Source organism: Bacillus rossius, chromosome 8 (assembly GCF_032445375.1).
Source record: "Bacillus rossius redtenbacheri isolate Brsri chromosome 8, Brsri_v3, whole genome shotgun sequence".
NCBI classification, from domain to species: Eukaryota; Metazoa; Arthropoda; class Insecta; order Phasmatodea; family Bacillidae; genus Bacillus; species Bacillus rossius.
Genome location: NC_086336.1, coordinates 48050134 through 48071221, shown reverse-complemented (window position 1 = coordinate 48071221; position 21088 = coordinate 48050134). Strand labels below are relative to the sequence as shown.

Below are 21088 nucleotides of genomic sequence, written 5' to 3'. Positions count from 1 at the left end.
GAGATGTCCGCCACGTCTCTGCACTCCACCGGAGACCGGCCTGGGTCAGAGTTAGCAATTTAAATGTTTTCACGCTTTAGTTAAAATTTATTGCTTTATCAAATATCACTGTAATGAATTTTAACAAATATATTTAATATCATGAACCTGCTAGCTACATTAAAAATAAAAAAACTTCATTATTCAAAATCGTTGATACGTTCACTAGTACATAGTTTTTAAAACTTGAAACATGAAAACATAAAAAAATAACATTAATAATCACACAACTGTCTTCCTTTATCATAAAATTTTTGATCAATTTCTGACACATTTTATCTTGGGGATTCTGATTCTGACATTTTTGTTTTCCATTATGTAAAGTAAATCTTTTCTAAAAACAAAACATGCACAAATAACAGTATTACCTAATCCATGAACAACACAAAAATTTAGTGCACTAAATAACATCAATGGAATGCTCTTTGGTTGCCTGAAAGCTAACACTCATACAGCTGTGAAACCAATCAAAACAATCTCCACATAAGTTGTATTGAGTACCTATCCTGTGTTTCTGAGTGCACTGCCATTATTTATGAATACTGTCTTTTAAAAAAGGTTATGTATGGACCTAAACAAAGCGGAAAGTTTAAGGTCTTAATAATTTTAGCTAATTGACCAGGGAAACTTCTTAACACTTTCACAATATTTTTTCTGCATGATATGAATGCTGTGTTTTAGTCTATTAGTCGTCATTCATATGCTATTCTATACAGGCAGAAACTTTACCTCTTAAAAATATTTTTGCTCCCATTGCATGTGAGTGCTGATGTTTCTAAGGTGTATTCTGTAATATATAAATAAATAAATAAATATATATATATATAAATAACTAATCATCCTGACAACAATACCTATTTTAAACACTAAATTTAAAAAAAGAGCTCAAATATGCCAATCAAGCATATTAAAATATGCATACTTTGCTAGTCTTGAAAATAAGTTACATTGCGTATAATTTTTTAGGTCAAGAGCAAAATTATTAAAATTGCTAAGTAGACAATATTAAATTAATAGTATTTCTTAAAAGGGTTTCAAAAACAAATGTTATACTGTGTGATATTTTTTAGGCAGAGTGCAAAATTATTTAAATTGCTAAGCAGAAAAAAAATGTTTAGTGGTATTTCTTAAAAGAGTTTTACCAGAATACTGCTGTTTTAGTGGTACCATGCTGTTATGCACTTTAAATATTCCAGCAGATGTGAAAATTTGTTTCAAACTATGATTAATTAACTATGCTAATTGCTAGTGTAGAAACATAATAAAAAAACTCAATCAACAAGGAAATGGGATTTAATATTTGTTTATAATAAACTAAATTTTGCTTTGCTCTTTGTAAAAAAAAATAAGTTTTATTTAGTTTTAAATGTAACAATGTGTTTCAAATGTAAGTTTGGTGTGAGTATATACATAAATAATTTATTAAGGTGAATAACAAACATGTATTGTAGCAAACAATTAAACAGCAAGCTACATAATATAAAAAAAATAATTGTTAATGTGTGAAGCTTTGTGGATGCTGTGTAGTATGGGGTAGAAAAAAAAAGCATTTTTGGTTACTAATTATTCCTTATATATTAGTTTCATTGTTTCTTTAATCTTATTGGTTGGAATTTTTCTTTGAAGTCTTTCGACATGTAAACTTCTGCATCTTCACTGCCTGGAGGATGAAGTCTCATCTGAAACAAACAAAAAAAAAATTGCTTATGTCAAGGTCATGACATGAGATATCCAAGATATCCTAGATTGAAATGTGTTTAATCAATTGGGTCTGATTCAAATGTCTACTTCAGCAAAGAGCTACATATTAAGAAGTACCAGTATTATTTATAAAAAAAAAAGAAACCCTGTTTGTCACTGTCTTATGCTAACCAAGTAGCTAGATCAGCGATAGCCAACTTCACACTTCTCAAGGGCCAGATATCATTTCAGAAATTATTCGGAGGACCAAACAAATATGAATAAATATTAAATGTCTTACACAATAATTTTATTTGTCTTAGTATTGTGTAGGATAACTAATATATACAATATTTGACATGTGATAAAGTAATGAAAAAAAAAAAAAACACAAAAAAAACAACAGTCTCAAATTTAAGAATTAAATAAAACAATATATGGATTAAAAAAAACATGAATAATCTTTTTTAGTGTTTCTGTGAGAATATCATGGCTTCATAACAGTGTCTATTGATAACCTTCTACAAAGACAGCTAATATATGACAGTATAAGATAATATTGAGGTATTTATTGTAAGATTATTTAGGAGGGCCACGTCAAACAATGACGCGGCCCAGATCGCGACAGCGGGTCGCCAGTTAGCCACTTAGCAAGATCAATCAGCAAGAAAGATAAGATGTCTTTCTGCATGCTTTCATCGGCTAGTACCAGCCTGCGACTCGGCAAAGTCGTGCTACTCATAATACAAGAGGGCTGCAAAGTAAGAGTCTTGCAAATGGGGCCTCCGAAAAAAAAAAGGCTTTGGGTCTCCTGCTCGACAATGATAAGTGGCTTACTGCCCGAACCGGCTTGATGCGACGTTTCGAGCATTCTGACACTACGGGCAGGAATTTGTATGTGTGTGTACTTGGCGTGGAAGTGCCCAAAAAGTGTGTTTGCATGCTAAGCTAAGCCAAGTACCTGAGAGGGGCCACTGAAAAAAAAAAATCAACACACATAGACCTTATGTGCAAGTACACAAGGGTCAAAATAACTTTAAGTCTGTTATAATATATAATTAAAGAAGAAAGCAGAGCATAGGGTGAAAGAAGGTTACACTATAAAAAACAAAATTTCACATACCTAGGACATGACGGTCAGAATTACTTAAAATAATTTTTTTCGTAATAGTAAGCGAGTGAGCTAAGTATTTGTGATGGTGCATTTTTTAGGAGAATTTAAGTTTAATTTACATTGAACTAGTTTACTAACTTATCTTTGAAGAAAAATGTTGTGACTATGTATATGCTGTTATTATATCAGTGTATGACAGTTTCATAGAGCGAGTAAAACTTGCTTTCTCATTCTCGAAAGGTTTTTACATGAAGTTATTTTATGTTTGCTCATACTTATTTGTGTTTACCTATTACTTTTGTATTGATGTGGTACGGCCTGGGGCAGCAAGCAATGCCCGGGTCCCAGTACCGTCCGCCACTGTTGAAGCGCACCCCGTGACGTCAAGGCCAGCCATCTCCAGTGTTGGGTTTTTAAGATTTTGACGTGAATACGTCTTTAAAATAGCTCCCATAGTGGGGATACAGTTTGGTGTTGCAGCTACATATCTATCATCTCCATCCAAAATTTAATTACACCACTGGATAGATAAAGGTTCAAAGAATGACTGTAACACATCGCCTGCGGTGGAGGGGGAAGCGCCGCCATTTTGAAGTCATTTTGCCGCATTTTGAGATTTCCATTTTGTATAACTTTTGACTCGGAGAAGCTACGCCATTTGTTGACTTTCAATTGTCAGCTCTCATCAAAATCAATTGATTACATATATAAAACATTAGTGTAAAATAGTTGCAGTGAATATATATGGTGTTATAAAAAATACAGTATAGAAAATATTACCTTTTTCGTACACGTATTCACTTACAACATGACACAGCCACACCTCATTTTTTTCTTCCAACTTTAACCAGCAAGATGTGCAGCATTATATATTCCAGTGTTATATATATGTTCTTTTTTAATTACCCAGATACAGTCTGACAGCAACTCAGATTTAAAGTACCTAGTGATATTGTTGATGCAAATTCCGTTCCTGCGGAGCGGACGGTGCGACCTTGAAGGTAACCCTTGCTCCAGTCACATGCGAATCACTGGCGAGGTCAGACATAGTCTCACGGAGCTTCCAACATTGGCCGGCTTTAACTGATCAGTCACCGCCATGGTTATTTAAGTGCTGTTTTTAACCTCCTTTCTTATTTCTGGAGTTCCGCACGCATCTCGCAGTGTAATCTTTTCAGTTCTCAGTTCACCTGGCACTGTAGGGCACACTAGCAGGCACCAAGCTTACGGGACCGGCCGACTCCGGCGTGTTCTTTCAAGGAATTCACAGGCACGGACGCGCGCCGACCTCTACATTTTGGACAAGGAGCAAGTGCCATTACAGATATACAAGATAGTGTTTTATCCAGGAGTGTGTGGGGTACTGTGCAGTTGTAGGTACGTGTGGGCGCTGCATTCAAGCCGAACGTGACTACTACCCGACATGTAAGTACTGTTTAGACCTGATCGTTATCCTGTTTCAGTAAGTGTCCACAGAGTGTCTTGCCTAGGTAAGCGCATACCTATGGGCCTGCAACACTTAGATAAATAAGGGTTCAGGCTAGGCTGCATAGCATCATTTCTCCAGTGCGGGTGACGTCCTTCGGTAAGCCACACAGGCTGAATAGTCTACGACTAACCTCTTTGTGGGAGGATTCTCTTACTAAGAGAGCTGGCACCCGGCAACAACATCTAACCACAATGCTACCAAGATACGTTGTTACCAGCTCTCTGTAACATCCGCTCAAATTTATAGAGTTTGTAAAAAAAGATAAGAAATCAGTGTAAAAGTACAGTGCAAAAAAGTCAATCTTTTGTGAACTGCTGCTTCAAAAAACACCTACCTTGTCCCTTTTTTTATGCAGGTATATTTTTTAAGTAATTTGAAATAGGATATGTTTTTTTTATGAATTTTGCCTACAATCTGATATGGTGGGTTTTAAGTCAGAATTTTTGCATGATTTAAATAATTTTTTGGTATCAGAAATGTTGTGCAAAATAGACGCAAACCCGGGCCGGGTGTGGTTGTTGTCTCCTTTTACTCTGGACCGGAGAAAAGTGGACAGACTTCCGTCCTATTCACGAATTACTCCCAACAAATGCAAAATGTTAAGTTCAGCGGTTTTGTATGAGAATTTTTACACATCTAAGTTACCTGGCCTGAACTCTCAAGGCTGGGCTGTAAAATGTCGGTTAACCGGCCTTACTGTGCTGGGAGGGCAATGGGCTTTTGCCGCACGCCTGGTCCATAAAGGGCTCTAATGAAAGCTACAATACTGCTGAGGATTTTCTTAAGATTTTCTTTAAATAATTTAACTATGAAATCTGACCTAATCTCAAAACATTTTTTATATATGTATTACAAAAAAAACTGTTACTGTGATAAGAATAATTTCTTAACTACTGGTACGATGCTAACATTATACCTAAAGTTTGCTAAAATATAAGCTATGATTGTTAGAGCAAACTACAAAATAAGGCACAGATTGGCTTACTGACTTGATAGTTCTTATTTGTTATATACATAAATGACAAAGAATTATTTTAAGGACTCTCTGTAACTGTCAAACTAAAAAAAAACATGGGAATACTTAGACTTCACCCAGACAAAAATCACAGTGATGATGTAATTCCAGGAAGGGTAATGATCATTTGCGGCTGACTTGACAATATCACCACTGACGCTTTAACTAAATATTCTTTCAAATGTAAAGATTAGTGGCAAATACATAATTTTACTTAATTTTACTTAATTTTTCTTTATTCTATTCTACACTTTAATTTCAATTGCAAGGAAAGAATTGTTTGAATAAGGTTACCAATTAAATGATAACTCTAGAGAGAGATAGAAAACTAATATAGGTTCTTTCAATCTCATTTGTAAAATAAATTTTTGAATTATATAAACCATTAGTTAAAACTTAATGTGTTTTTGGTTACAAGTTAAGCATATGGCTTATTCTCACATTACCTATACTATCCCTGGATAAAACTTACTGATAGTAAAGTTTTGCCTTATCAAAATAATCTATATATATAATCAACAAAAAACATTGATAGTTATTTTATAATATGGTTTATACAGGCTGAATAATTGTTTACACTTATTTCTTACTCTCTAATTCTTTCAAAAAAAAAAAAAAAAATACAACAATTAGAAAGAGCCCTTAAATAAAGTTGCAGGTAAACTATGTGTGCTGTGTTAGAACTACATCTACAGAAACAGCAGTGGAAATATACACAAGTGACAGCGGCATAGCAGGAGAGCCGAGAGTAGAGAACCAGAAGACAGTTTACCGAAGAAGCTGGAAAAAACAAGAGAACCGAGCAGACAAATCAAAACATAATTGTTGTACCTAACACTGTTAATTTCTAAAGAAACTAACAAAAAAAAATGGCAGCAGTTGCAGTCGTGAGGATCATTTCAGTAATCTTCTGTCAGGAAGAGTTCCGTCGTCACTGTAGGATCCTTTGAAGATTCACTCTCTTGCTTCTGAACAAGACGCTTCTGCAATAAAACAAGTTAGTGCCCTTCGGTTAACCAAAATCGCTATTACCATACGTATAATTTAAGTTAAATAATGTTAGAAAACAATTAAGGATTTGGATTTGAAATTATTAAATGATCATAACAGCAGTAAGCAATTTTTATCTATATAAATTTTTAAAATGTATGTTTTGTTGTATGTGTAAAAATTTTTCAAATTATTATTAATATATATTTTAAAAGCAAAAACTAAATACTATTTCATTTTATTTTATTTTTCCAAGCCCCTGCAAAAAATTAAAAAGTTTATATTTTAAAACACTAAATTAAGCTTTGAATAAGCTGGCTTGCTTATTAATAGAGACCCTAACATTTTGTGGTTCATTTGAAAATCAGGCTAGACTCAACCATACTCTGCATACTTCGGACCTGGTGGGCTCTTCATCAGCTGCTTCCTCTAATAGAAGGAATTTTTCCTGTTAAATCTCGTATGCGGAATGAATTATTACATGAATTAATGAAATGAGACTTGGTGTTTCATTGACACTGTGGTCATTAAAGATTTGACACCGCCGGAAATTGGACAGAGGTGCATGATCCGACAACTCGACCAATGTGGCCCTTTCGGCAAATCTCATGGCTCCTAGTCAGGTGTGTTGTGTAAAAAAATATTGATAGTATAATCATAAATATTAGCACATTCAGGGGCAGCTACTGGGTCGGACAACTGCCCAGGGCCCCTTGCCGGCCTTTTTAATTTTTATTTTCCTTGTGTGAATAGTTTTATGCGAAAAATATGGATATTAATGTTTAATGACTATTAGCATGTAATTCAACATGCTTGTAGGTTTCAATTAAAATCTCATTATTTTTTTTTACTACAAAAACTTTCAAAAATTTTATTGCCTCGTGCAATGTTTCCACTTTACCGGAATTTGATCGTAAGCATTTACAAAACTAACACAAGTATAAGTAATTTGTTACGAAAGAGAATCAGAATTTCTTGAGACAAATTACTCAAAACATTCTCAGAAATTTAAGTTGAATTTTGGATTTAAAAAATTCTTATAGTTGTTTATTTTTCAAAATCCTTACACCCCGGGCCACCCGATAAAGCCCCTCTCCAAAATATTTAGGGTCCCACAGAGTGCATTGCTGATCCGTTTCAAAGTCTAGCCTGGTGGTCGAATGCGACGCGAAACTGCAGGGTCTCTATCTGTCGTTACACGGCAACCACCACACCTAGTGGATACGGTGAGTGTTCCCGAGCCAACCCGCACGTTAAGTGGCAACGAAGCTCAGCTCTGCGAGGGGCAGGCTCACCATGATGCGGTACTTCTCCTTGCAGGCGTACTCCGACTCGTCGACGTCGTTGTAGCAGTCGGACTTGTAGTCCTCGGGGAGGGCGCCGGCCCCGAACTCGCAGAGCTTCTTCAGCGGCCTGGCCTTGACCAGCAGCTTGTCGAAGCCCGTGGGCTTCTGCTGGGGGCAGTAGAACACGTCCGGCGTCTTCTTGTCGAACACTATGGACTTCCTCATCATGTCCCCGGCCTCCACCGATACTGCTGCAACCTGCGCGACAAGCAACGCTACATACTTCAACGTTTTATTACATATAGCTCTGTATCCTATTACAGACTGGTATTTATTTATTTGTTTATTTATACGTTCTGTTCAGCTTTGATTGCAGTTGATGCCTTGAGGCTATGGAACACCATTTACATATCTGAAACTTGCTACAATATAAAGTAATACACTGATACACTGAAATATAAACAAAAAAAAATTAACATGGCATGATGACAGAGCCTTCAGTAAGATTTTAGGTAAGATTTTAGTGCAGTTGTAAAGTGATAATACTACTAAAAATTGATTTCAAAGTGTTCAAATTGGCTGGAATTCACTATAGAGATGACTGAGACACACTCACACACACACACACACACCTACACACACACACACCTACACACACAAAAAAAAATAGAAGTCCACAGCCTTCAGTAAGCAACCATCGCAGCATTCACCGATAATAATTTAGAAATATGGTAAACTAACAAGGCCAGATGAGGTTTTAACGTAGATCTGCATAATGCAAGTTATGTGTCCACCTATTTCTGTCATTTTTTGAAGGTCTACTTAAAAAAAAAAAAATATATCTGAATTTTTACTATGCAGTGAAAATTACATAATTTGAATTTTTAAGATGAATTTACCAAGTTTTTTTTAGGATAGAATTTCTTTATGTAGACATATCCATTAAGCTGAATTGTACTTAATTAAGCTGTTAATTTTTTTATATCACTATTCCATGTTAGGTATTTATCTCTTAAATGTTAATACATTTCTACTCTCATCCATGGTTAGGTCATATAAATTGAGACCTGTATAATTGACAGATCTTTTAAGTTTATGAATGTCATGTGAATTTTTTTTAACAATTTAATTTATTTTAATAAAAAATATTGCTAGCTTATATAATGCAGTCAAGATATGACCACATTTTCAAACCAAGAAACCACTCCTTGATAATGCTGTGAGGGTTACATGTTGTATCCATGTCAATAAAAAAAACCTTCAAGGTATTAATTTAATGATTCCAATTGCATGCTTTGAAACTTCATGATAATGATGAAGTATGCTAATAATAAATCGAGCGACAACTTACTACCAGCAGCAACACCACTACTTCAGTCATTCGCCTCTCTGTGAACAGAAAAAAAATTGACACATGAATTTCTTTGATTTAAAAATATAAGGAAACTAACATAAAAGCACAAAACAAATAAATTAATGTATTATAGATCTAGACCTCACAGGGACTAGAAACCAAATAACCTTGTTTATCCGATCACAAACCTCCCCCCTCCCCCTTCCCGAATCTCGTCGGTGACGTCGTTAAAGACAGACTCTGCCACACACATTGCGGGTTCGACCCCTAAGTGTTACCCTCCTAAATCAAACCAAACTCTACAACAATCTACTTAATAAAACTCTTACACTGACTGGCTGTCTGACAATGCACAGCTTAAATTGGTGAGTCTGGAAGCATGCAATTTTGCACAGGAGTTCCTTATATAACGCAGGTGAGTACTAAGAAAGTATTTTTGAAAAATTACCCTTGAATGGTTGATGAAAGTTAGAGAAATCCCATCGGGTACCCGGTTAGTATCTCATTAACTCCTTGTCCTTTTACCGCAATTATGACCTAAATTATACAGCTTGTTCGAAAATTGAGGGACATAAATTTAATGTTGTAGCGGGGAATGCCAAAACAAGGCAAACATTTTTTTTTAAAGGAATGTATGTCCGAAAATGAAATTCTGCAATTTTACAGGTGCAAATGGCAGTACATACATTTGAATTTGGCGTGCTTCACGGGACTACTCCATTGGCTGAGAGCACGCGCGATTGTAGCGCATTGACGTTCAAACCCACCGCGGTTAGCGAGAAGCGTAAACAGAGCTGGGCTAAGGCGGTTAGAGCTAGTCATGTGCTCTAGCAACAGCTTCGTGGTGTGAAACTCCCAGTTTCAAGAAGTCGCTGGTTAAGACTTAAGTTCTTCCTGTCCGGTTCACATCTCTCGTGAAAACGCCCTTGGTACATGCGCAACACTCGTACTGCAATTCCTTTTCAGCATAATAGTTCACCATTATCATATCTGCGAATGTAAAGTCTACCGTGTTTATTGATGTTGGTAACAATGAAATAAGCATGGCTGCCATATGCACGTGTGCAGGCGTGCGTTCGTGTGCATTTTTTTTTTTAAATTGAAACTCGAAGTTATGATTTTCAACACTCATACTTTGCGGCTATGCAGTTTTTTTTAAAGTTTTGAAACTAAATATAAATCACTTTATTATAGTGTTTTGGTTGTTCCGCATTGTAAAAATCGACAATCTGAAACATTAATGGTGAACATTCCCAGCAACGAAAGACAAAAAAAAAAAGTCATTGTAGCCAAAATTCTCTTTCGAAATGTTTACGACTTTTAGGTTGTTAGGTTGCCGACAAATAGAAATCAAGAGCGTTAGTTATGACATTGATTTGCGACTCTGTATCTTCCTTGCTTTGCGGCTCTAGTACACCACAGAGATAGGGGAGGGGGGGGGGGGGAAATCACGCGGGGTCGCAGGTGCAGATTCGGAACACCCACTTGGAGTGGGTAGTCAACATGAGCCAGTCGGCCACGTAAGCGCGCTGCCGCCCGCCGCCCACACAAGCACGATGCTGTGCTGTTGCCAAGTAAGGCTGGTCTGCAAAAATCTCTCTCTCTCTCTCTCTCTCTCTCTCTCTACACCCCCTCCCACTCCTTCCAAGAGACACAAGCTACTGTCACGGACACTGCCGACTGCCACGCCAGCAGTGATACGAGCCACAACTGCTTCAGCCTCGTGACACGAACTGGAGCCACGATCAGTTGGTTTGAAAAGTATTCGACTGTCAGGGGCAAAAATCTGGAGGATTCCTAGGGGGGCGGGTGTGGAACGACGTTTATCATTTCCGTTTCGCAGTTAACGATTTCGCAGGCGCAAGCGGGCTTCCGGAGCGAGGGGTTTTGTAATTTCAGGAGGTGGGGGGGGGGGGGGGGACAAATATCTCCCCATCCTTTTATTTCACAACGGGATTCACGTCCAGGGCCGCTGAGAGAATTTGTGGGCCCCTGGGCAGCTGGGGTAGTAGGCCCCCTTCCTTTGTTTTGAATACCACTACTACAGGCCTATACCATAAATATATATGCAGAGCTGCCAACCTCAAATCACACCTATCAGTAATGGCAATTAGGTATATGAAAAAAGTACGCGTAAATCATGCACGATAAATTTTTCCTGGGGCATTATAACACACACTCAAGATAAAACAAGGACAATAATATGCAAAAGAAAAAGAAAAATATGAATACAATGCAAATTAATGAATAAAAAAAATATATTTGAACAATACAATCATCTGAATATGTAAGAAATATTAATAATTTTACTGGATATTTTGAATCTTCAATTCAAAGTTAAACTTTAAAGCAACTGTCTTTTTATTTGCTTTTTTTTTATCCTGGTTGGATAAGAAATGTCATGTAAACAAACAAGACAAACACAAGGACTTGTAAACAATAACTGCGTTCGTTACTTTCGTTTCTTCAGATGTAGCGAAAAAACGAAGATATAGTAGATTTATTGCTCGTCACGGCTTTAAAATGTTCTGCATGTTTCTATGATTCAATATGCCGTCTACAGTCATCCCTTCCACCATGTGCAATCGAAAAGTCACACGTGCATACATTACAAAACCGTGGCGTTCCAAACATTTGAAAACGACAAGCATGGCCATTCTTTTGAATATTTAAGTCGAAAGCTCTGAAGACTTGCGTGTTTTTTTTTTTTCCAGATACACATTATTCTGTCACACGCTTCATTTCTAAAACCGGCACTGAAGAACACAACACTATCGAAAAACATAAAAAAATTTCACGTCTGTAGACACGACAAAAACACTATGATGAAAAAAAAAATGGCTTTCAAGAAATAAATTAACAACACAGGTTAGCCAAAGTACCGTACAAAAATTATCGTGATTTAAGTAGCCTTCAAACGATAAGTCTGAGAATATGTACTAGTTGTATCGTACAACGGACGTAATACCATCCCATTATTATTTGTAAACACGAGAATTAATTTACTTATTTCGACAGTACATCGTACATGCGCACACTTACTAGTTCCGTTATTTGTGCAACCAAGCGATGTATTCAAACTGCGTTCACGAAACAAGCACAGCAGAAACGGAATTTTCTCCGTTACCTCGCAGCACAAAGCCTCGTTTCCGTAATAAACCAGCGATGTTCCGTAATTCCGTAATTCGGGGTTAAAATCCGTAATAATTACGGAAAATCCGTAATGGTTGGCAGCTCTGCATATGGTATCGTAAAATTGCATACTTCATTTGAACATACATAACGATTTCCTAGTTACGCAAAAAAAAAGAAAGCATTTGCATATATTATCTCAGTGCACTTTTTAGATTGTTAATCGCATCAAAATACAAATAATAATTAATTTTGATGTATATGTTGCTAAAAAAAATCTTAAATGGTAATCAGAAATTGCATTATTATATGAGTGTTTAAAATACATAAGTATAATAATTTATTCTGAAAGTAAATATTATTAAAATAATGTAAAGTAATAATCAATTTTATTACTTCGAAAACATCAAACACACTGAACCACGTTCATTACATTGAAAAATTTGTAATACATATTAATTATTTATAACGTTCCAGGGACGTCGGAACGTTTTCATTAGTGGGAGGCCGAACAGATGTATCACACTTACCTCAGTCATAGAGCGGGGGGTCCGGGGGCCCTCCCCCGGAAAAATTTGGAATTTTAGATGCAAAATTGTGCTATTTAATGAGTTTCCGAACCAAAATATTAAATATACCATTCAAAGAATTTGATGACGTAGTATGTATTAAATACTACTCTGACAGTAGATGTAGTACAATTTAAATAAAATACCATCTAGGAATTTGCAATCATTTTACAGTATATTGACAATCATAAAATTGATTTTCTAATCAATGTGATCACCAATGCAACATTTGTAACTACAGGTTGAGAAAAATACTACTACGACCAAACATTTATTCCGGTAAAAGGAGGGGGGCGAGATGCTACTCTCGTCCCCCCCCCCCCCATGCATAACAGCACGGGGGTGACTCGCCCCTGCTGTCCCCCCTGTTCCGACGTCCCTGTAACGTTCCCATTTCTGCTACTAAGCAAGTATTTTGGTGTGAACTGAATGTTACAAGTACCTACTGCTCGGTTAGGTTATTGGTTATCGACTGTAGTTTTAGGAACACACAAAACAATTATATATATATATATATATATATATATATTGTACAATATGTTTTAATAGCAGGGGGAAAATGTTTTTCCAGCCATTTTTTTTCCACTTCCCAACCGGGCGCCCGGGCCTCTAAGGCTACCGGGCCCCTGGGCATTTGCCCCTTTTGTCCCCCCCTCTCGGCGGCCCTGTTCACGTCCATGCTTGAAGTACACGGTGTCTGCTTCACGTTGATGATTGGAAGGTTCTCTCGACACACCCTTTACGATCCACAGCCAGTTTTAAGACAATAAGAGATTGTGACATTTCTATCACCCAATGAGCACTTATAACAACTCTCGACTATACACATGAAAAAGTAGTGTCAACTCCCCGAAGCAATCATGACTCTAATATTATCTCATTTATTTGGTTTGTTGTCACTGTGTCACTGCATTGTTTGTATAACATTAGTATACCATCTTGTGCAAAATTATACGCACTAAAATATATACATTGGCTGCTATAAACTAAAACAGTTTTAATTAAACACTGGACATTAATTCATAATTATTTTATAAGGTGAAACACCCACTATGGACCATGAGCGGTTCCAGGCCAACCAACTTAGGTGGCCTGTGGTAATATTCAATAAATATGTGCAATATTTACTAACAATTGTGAATAGGCATGAACTGTTTCCAACTCGAAGCATTTTGAAATTTACTATCTCAAATGGTTGTATTGAGCTAATATTTTAAAACACTTAAAGATAGATTAAATGCATTGGTATTTGCTGTGGTGACTCATGATTGAATGATTGATGGATATAATGAATCGGCGCTTAACTCCAAGTCTACGTTATAGAAGCCGTTTGAGACTGGATGAGAGGAGAATGCTCTTGGAGATTTGGCTTAGCTAAAACTGGTCGAAAAAAAAAATTAAGTAGTCACATGTCTATTTTATTTGCCCCGGGTCTACAATTCTATAAATAAAAACTGCTTGCAATAGGCTTCCCGTTTCTTGAATCCGTAAACAAAGCCACATACTGCAATCAATTTTGTAACTAAAGAAAAAAAGCCACAGATGCTAAGTAAGTCAGTTTTATGTTGTAATTATATATACTTATTCTCTCTCTCTCTCTCTCCCCCCCCCCCCCCCCGTGATTGCATTGTTATTATACTAACTGAATATAACATTTAACATTTACACCATCAACTACTTTTATGAAGTACGTCCTCTTTTTCTGCCGTCATTTAGAAGCACGCGTTTTTTTTCTTCCGCGTTAGGGCCGGTCCACACGCAACGTTTTCAGCAACGATTTACCTGCGCAGGTCACATCGTTGTAGACAAGACGTAGCGTGTAGACAGGAAAACTGCGCAGTTTTGTGAACTGCGCGGAGACGGAACACGGAGAAGGAAAACTGTGGCCGAGAGCATTTATGTCCGCGCAGGTTAGTCGACCTGCACAGACTTGTCGTAGCGTGTGGACACTTCCTCCGTTTTCTCCGTACACGGGGCTCAGTTCTCCCTAGGTATTTGTGCCGGAACAGTGTAATCTGTTAAACGATGACCGATTTGCTACAGTGTTCACGTGAATTTCTAACGGAGTTCACTGGTCTGAACAAGACCTTTCCGTGTTTGTGGCGGGTCAAACCAAAATAAATTAACGATAGGGGGAAAAAAAAGTCAAGCGTATGAAGCACTTGTGCAAAAATACAAAGTGGTTGGCATCGCGGCTAACAGAGATAAAATCACAAAAAAAAAAAAAAATTCTTTGAGGTCGGTATACCGGAAAGAATTGGCCAAAGTAAGGAATTCTCGCAACTGATAGGATAAAACTTGGCTGCAAACGTGTGTTGTGTGGACACGGCTAAACTGCAACCTTTTGTTTGCACAGTTTTGCCTGCGCAGTCAAAACTGTGTACAAAACGTTGCGTGTGGACCGGACTTTACTGTTCTGGCGGTGACCCCGGGAATAAGCTGTCTCTGCGTGTCGCTGCAGGCCGCAAACAGAGCATGAAGCGCGCAGAGACGGACATCCCCGCCTTCCCCTCTCGACCTGCAGATCTACACGGCGTCTTACGTCCGCGGCGGCACTCGCGAAGCACGATCCCGTTTCGGGCGTGTTTGCTTCATTGTTGTCTCACCAGGGGCGTAGCCAGGGGGGGGGGGGGTTAGGGGTTCAACCCCCCCCCCCCTAGCCCCAAATATTTAATTAATTTCTTATTCATTGCAATATTTAAATTTAAGTACCGAAAACTGCTAAAATAGCACTATTTTATACCTTAAAATCCAATTTTTCCCGGAGGAGGGCCTCCGGACCCACCGCTTTAATACGGGGCGGGGGAGGGGGGGGGGGTGGGCATGCTTCTTAACGCCCTCCATACACAAATCCTGACTACGCCACTGTGTCTCACTATAGCAAACAAACCGCGGCTTCTCTCGCGCAATTTCAAGGGTATATTGCTGATATCTTACCGTCGAGAGAAAAGTATGTCGAGTTAATTCCAAACAATTTTTGCTTAAGAAATAAGACACAACAAGAAGTCAGGTGCATAAAAAGATTTGATTCATAATAATAATAAAAAAAACGTTTAAGAATGATAATTTTTCATAGGGGTTATACGTAAGCCTTTTTAAAGCTGAAGTAATGAGACTAACGCGGACATTCGGTGGTGATCAAAGTGATAATAGATCATGTGGTTCGACGCAGTGACACCGCCCCCCCCCCCCCCCCACCACTCGTCCACCCCCCAAAAAAAATTCAGATAGTCGAAGAGTGATCGATGTTTTTAATGAATCTATAGGTACAAACCACTTCCGGATGCTAACAATGTGTCTGCCAGCGGTACCCAGTTATCACTGACGTAACGGACAGACGAGACCGACTCGGAACGTGCCGGCGGCCGAAGAGAAAGTAACCACGTTTGTGCGTGGGGGCAAGCCAGGACGAGCCAAAACCCGGAGAGCGTGACTCCGTCGAAGTAACGTAACATTCACCTCCGCGGAACACTCTCAACTAGGGCCGGGGTTTGTAAACCACGCAAGGGACGCAACGTCGCGACTACGCAAAACGCAACCAACACAAGAAAATCACGGTCGTTCATAAAAGCAAAAAAAAGTCGCAAGACGTACCAACGCTTCAACCTGAAATTGTAACAAAAAAAAGTAGAAAACAAACTTCTTAGCCGGGATTCTTTAGATAATTTATGTTCATCATGAAAACATACGAAAACTGTCAGTAATTTGATTTGAAAGGGTGATTTTCTTTCACTGCGCGAAAGTTGTACTAGTGAAAACGTGATGTACATAACACGTGGCCTTCATCGCCAACAAGAGGGGAGAACTCCAAGGAAATTATTTTGGCGTAGTGATTGGGGGGGGGGGGGGGGGGGGGGGAGTTATGTTTCCATAGTCCCAAATCGCAGTTCGTTTGCAAACAACTACGAACATAATTTTTGTCAAAAATTTTCGGAAAACCTAGGAGATGGTTCGATAGTCGAGACCCGTATCATGGTCCACGGGATCAACAAATTTTCAACGATCCAACAATTTTCAAAGTCTCAAACATCACGGCGAGGCCACCACTCCCAGGAATTGCGTCTTTAGAAGTTTTCAAATATGGAAGGTTGAAACGCAGGAAGTTGAAAGTTTGCCGATGCTTTTGCTTGCGTTTTTGCGTCCTGCGTTTCTTGCTAGTTTATAAACCCGACCCGCACCCCAAGTTTTCGTACAGCCTAAAATAAAGGCCTCCATCAGACCTGCCTCCCGAATCTTGTACACAAGTGGCTATGGACGTTTCCACAGAGTGTTTCGAAATTCGTGGTACATACGTTTAGAGGGTGGTAGAACACAACTAGACAGGTACAAGTCACCACTACGGTTCTGCGGAGTACTGTTTTTTTTTTTTTAAGTGAAGCTTCTTTGCTGAGGGGGCTACAATTTTTCGAGCGTTACGAAAATTCCGATAGCATGAGGGGAATAGTCAGGTACGTGGTGGGGGAACCGGTAGAGGAGGAGAGTGCGTCAGCAGCGACTCCGCTCAAACGCATGCACTAGTGGTCAAATGGGAAGACGACAAAGGAAGAGGGGTAGGTACGTAGCGTAGCATGCTATAGGCTATGCCAGTTATAACGGCCGGTGGAAAAAAAGGGGGGGGGGGGGGGCACGGTCTGAGAGAGGTAGAAATGACGCATTAGTATAGCAACGGAATTCTCGTAACGCTGCTTATGCTTGTCAACTTATCAGTTTTCGTAACGGCTAACGATTGACGCTGCTATATTTCTTTTAAGTAGTGCAATTTAACTTTATTAGTATCATTTATTTTTCATTTGCGATCATACCGCATCCTTAATATTCTCAATTAGTAGGGGCATGCATATTTCGCGAAAAGATTCCTCTATTAGCTGAAAGTTAAAACACTGTAACATCGTCAGTGTTTCGTGATTGGGTGTCTTTCTTTCAGGTACACGACGATTTTTTACAACTCCAATCACAGTGATTCAGTGCGGTAGCAAACGCGTCTGAGTGGCTCGGTCAAACAAGGCAACGACATCTCTCGCCAGACGGCCGCCAATCACAAGGAAGAAACCGCTGGTGCGCGTATACCTTTTTGCAGTCTAATATGCGTTCAGATTTATTCGCGAAAAATGTCTGCCCCTATCAATTAGTATCTATTCTTTAATAAAAAATACTAATAATTTATCTTTATCTATAGCCTACCTAATAAACAAGTGAAGTTTTACTTCTGTCGTGCGTGGACTCCATGCACACACATTTTTAAAATTTTAATCGAATCTCGAATTCAACATCACAATATTCACGAATGTAGAATATTTTTTAAATAGAATTTTATCATATAGGTAGTGGAATTTTTTTGACAGAGAAAATTTGATAAAAAACAGTAAAATAATAAAGAGAGTAATCAATATACACGGAACCATAACTAAGATGTGTAAAATAAAAGATATTAAAAAAACCCTGGCAATGCCTTTTCCTAAACCAGTCAAATTTAAGTTTGAAAGTAGCTTTGTTGAGCTGGTTACATACATAAAATACAATATTATTAATAATTTCAAGCCATAATCATTGATTATTTGCTAAATATAAAACAATGCGTGAATAGTGTTGCAGTAAACATATCTAAATTTCTCATCTTAGTAATATCATACATGTTAAAAAATCAAGAACGCAGAAAACAATCAAAACACAATTCGATTGGTTTTCAGTGTTTCTTTTCTGTGTTTCTTTTCTGTGTGTGTGGACAGGCGCGTGGTAAGGGGCGAACCACTGTTGAGCCTAGCTCCAGTGAGGAGTGCGAACTGTGGAATGGTCTGATACTTAGTGGTTTGTGATCAGACTATTTTAAGTGCTGGTGATTTTTTATCAGAAATTTTTAAGTGCGATTATTTAACTAGTAATGTAAATATTAGTAATTAATAAACCTGTACAAAACTTAATTGGGTTTTCTTTACAAACCCGTTTTCCCCACTCGTAAAATATATATTGTTATAAATCTGTTCCTCGGAGGTTAACACACTAGGTATGTCCACTTATGGGCAAAATGCACTTTTAACCATTAACTTGACCACCGTTTGATAGTGGCATACTACACCAAGATCTACAATATCTCACAAATGCACATATTTTGGGTTAAAAATAGTTGATTAAATAAGTGAAGCACTATTTAAAATTATTTAAAATGCTATAATGAAATTTTGGTTTTTGTGACATAGTGTCTTATACCTCCGAAGTACAGAAGTATATAAATGATTAACTTGAATGTGTAAACATTGATAAGTGCCTGAAAACTACAATGTGGAAAAAAATGTGAAAATATTATAATATTACTGCCGAAAAGTATTTATTTGTTAATACACCAGGTTGTTCGCGTCTAAAGAATTCAAATATTCTTTCACAGCTAGTTGCAGTTTTTAAATAAATAAAAAAATTCTTTTAATTAAGGTTGCATCAATAAAAGACACATCCTTAGTGTTCGGAAATAGCATAGTCTTGAGCAAGAGACAGAGACATCAAGAAATCGCAGCATGACAAATAGAAGACTTAAGGACTGCTAGAAGATTGCTTGGAAATTACCACACTATTTCTTAGCTCGCGAAATGGCGATTAAGACACAAACTCACGAACACGCCGCCATTTACCGCTAATGGCAGCTGTTGTGTCTTCCGCCTCGGATTGAAATAACGAAATAAACTGACGAGAATTGATAGAACAAATGAAAGATAATGAAAACTTTCCCTGATGTGTCAACTCCTATTAACCTAGATGAATCCAGAGTTGGCAGCTTAATTTACTGCAAGGAGGTTAACCACAGTTAATTAAATCAATTAAGATTTTAGTCACTACAGTAATCAGAAGTTATTAAATTTATTCATATTCCACTGATTTGGAGAAATGATCAGAATCATAGTAGGTTTTTAGGATACAAGCATAGCATTACATTCATGAAAACAGTGCAGCAAATAAATGCCAACATAACGAAGTTGACAAAATAAAATACAGTTATACTTAACGTATACTTAAAAAAAGAGCGCATGCAACTCCGTACACTTGATAGAAGTGAAACTTCTGTGGCCAATCCAACCTCGACTCGTAAGTTTATCGTAAGGGGTAAAATGGGAGGGAGGAAGGGAGGGAGGGAGAGAGAGAGAGGGGGGGGGGAGAGAGAGAGAGAGAGAAGAGAGAAAGGGATAGAAAGAGAAAGAAAGAAAAAGAGAGAAAGAATTAACAAAAGAGAGCGAGAGAAAAATGGAAAGAGAGAGAACTAGAGAAAGAGTAAAAAGAGATAAGAGACAGTACAATTTTATTCAAAAACTTATAGAATTAATAGGATTTGAAGAAAGTATTAAAAGGATCAAACTAAAACATTATAGCCAAAATTTAAGTTCAATTTTTGAATTTATTTCCCTGATATTTACACTAATTTTAATATTATAGAGGTTATCAATAATGATTAAATAAAATAAATAGGTACTACTCACTTATGACATATTCAGACCGAAAAGAAAAACTGTGCATGTTACTGTTTCTTCAAACAATTCTACAAAATGGAACCGTCAAATCTCTGAACGAAATATAAAATTCATAAAAGGTAGCGATATCTATGCGGGAAATGTTGGGACTGTCTCAACAGCGCTCTCTACGCTGCTGGTTGAACAAGGAGTAACGCGAGCGCGCTGCGCTCTTAGCAAATATAAAATTCAAGGCAACAACAGCTGACTGTATCATGCGCACAATCTGTCTTATTAATACGTTCATCTATCACTCTCGGTTTTATTTTTTTCTGAGCGGGTGACGAATCATCGCACAAAGAGAACGAAAACGAGCCCAACAATGTATACAGCATAGTACTCTCTTTACCACAACACTGTTTCACGAAAAGTTGGATTAAAATTAGGCCTTGAAATTGTACTCTCATTGCACCCAGAGAAGTTTCACTTCAATAACTTGTATTCACTCGACTGCCTTCTGCAACTACACAAAAATGTTTGCAGCAGCAGGCAATCTGTGACGCCAAAAAGCTACTCTCCCAGTAATCAGAAGGTCGCACATTACTAGACAATGTACAACCAGGATTTTTACTGGTTCTTGTACACTACGATCATGCAGTCCTCCACAGTGGAATCAAAATAAAAGTAATTCTTAAGAAAAAACATTGTGTTAAAACGGAGCAAGATTGTGCTCTGGTAATGCACTTTACTAACATTCCGAATGACTTCCGACCTTCCTGATTTCGCATCCATTGAAGACCACGCGGAAGTGTGCTATGCTTAAATCTAGGGTTAAGACTTAGAGACCCTTTTTGAATAAAAATTGCGGTTACCTAACTGGCACAAATACGAAGGGCCATCATAACAACATCATACAGCTGTACTTACTCAGCCAACTTGCATTCACCTACCTGTTTTCGGTATTCGCAAAGGTAGTTGTAAAAGCCAGCC

The 21088-nt window shown here is 37.7% G+C and overlaps 1 protein-coding gene across 5 annotated transcripts in view; it reads right to left on the bottom strand.

Moving 5' to 3' along the window:
* Nucleotides 1-1364: 1364 nt before the first annotated feature.
* Nucleotides 1365-21088, bottom strand: part of LOC134534873 (uncharacterized) — a 31246-nt gene continuing 11522 nt past the window's right edge. The window contains exons 1-5 of one of the 5 annotated variants that reach the window (XM_063373517.1): nucleotides 9735-10875; nucleotides 8965-9002; nucleotides 7623-7871; nucleotides 6199-6320; nucleotides 1589-1718 (exon numbers count right to left, since the gene is read on the bottom strand). In XM_063373517.1, coding sequence (XP_063229587.1) covers nucleotides 6237-6320; nucleotides 7623-7871; nucleotides 8965-9002; nucleotides 9735-9789 — 426 coding nt within the window. In that variant the 5' untranslated portion in view covers nucleotides 9790-10875 and the 3' untranslated portion in view covers nucleotides 1589-1718; nucleotides 6199-6236. Of the gene's footprint in view, nucleotides 6321-7622; nucleotides 7872-8964; nucleotides 9003-9653; nucleotides 12218-21088 lie in introns of those variants that run through there. The other 4 variants (XM_063373516.1, XM_063373520.1, XM_063373518.1 and 1 more) reach the window with 4 other exon arrangements.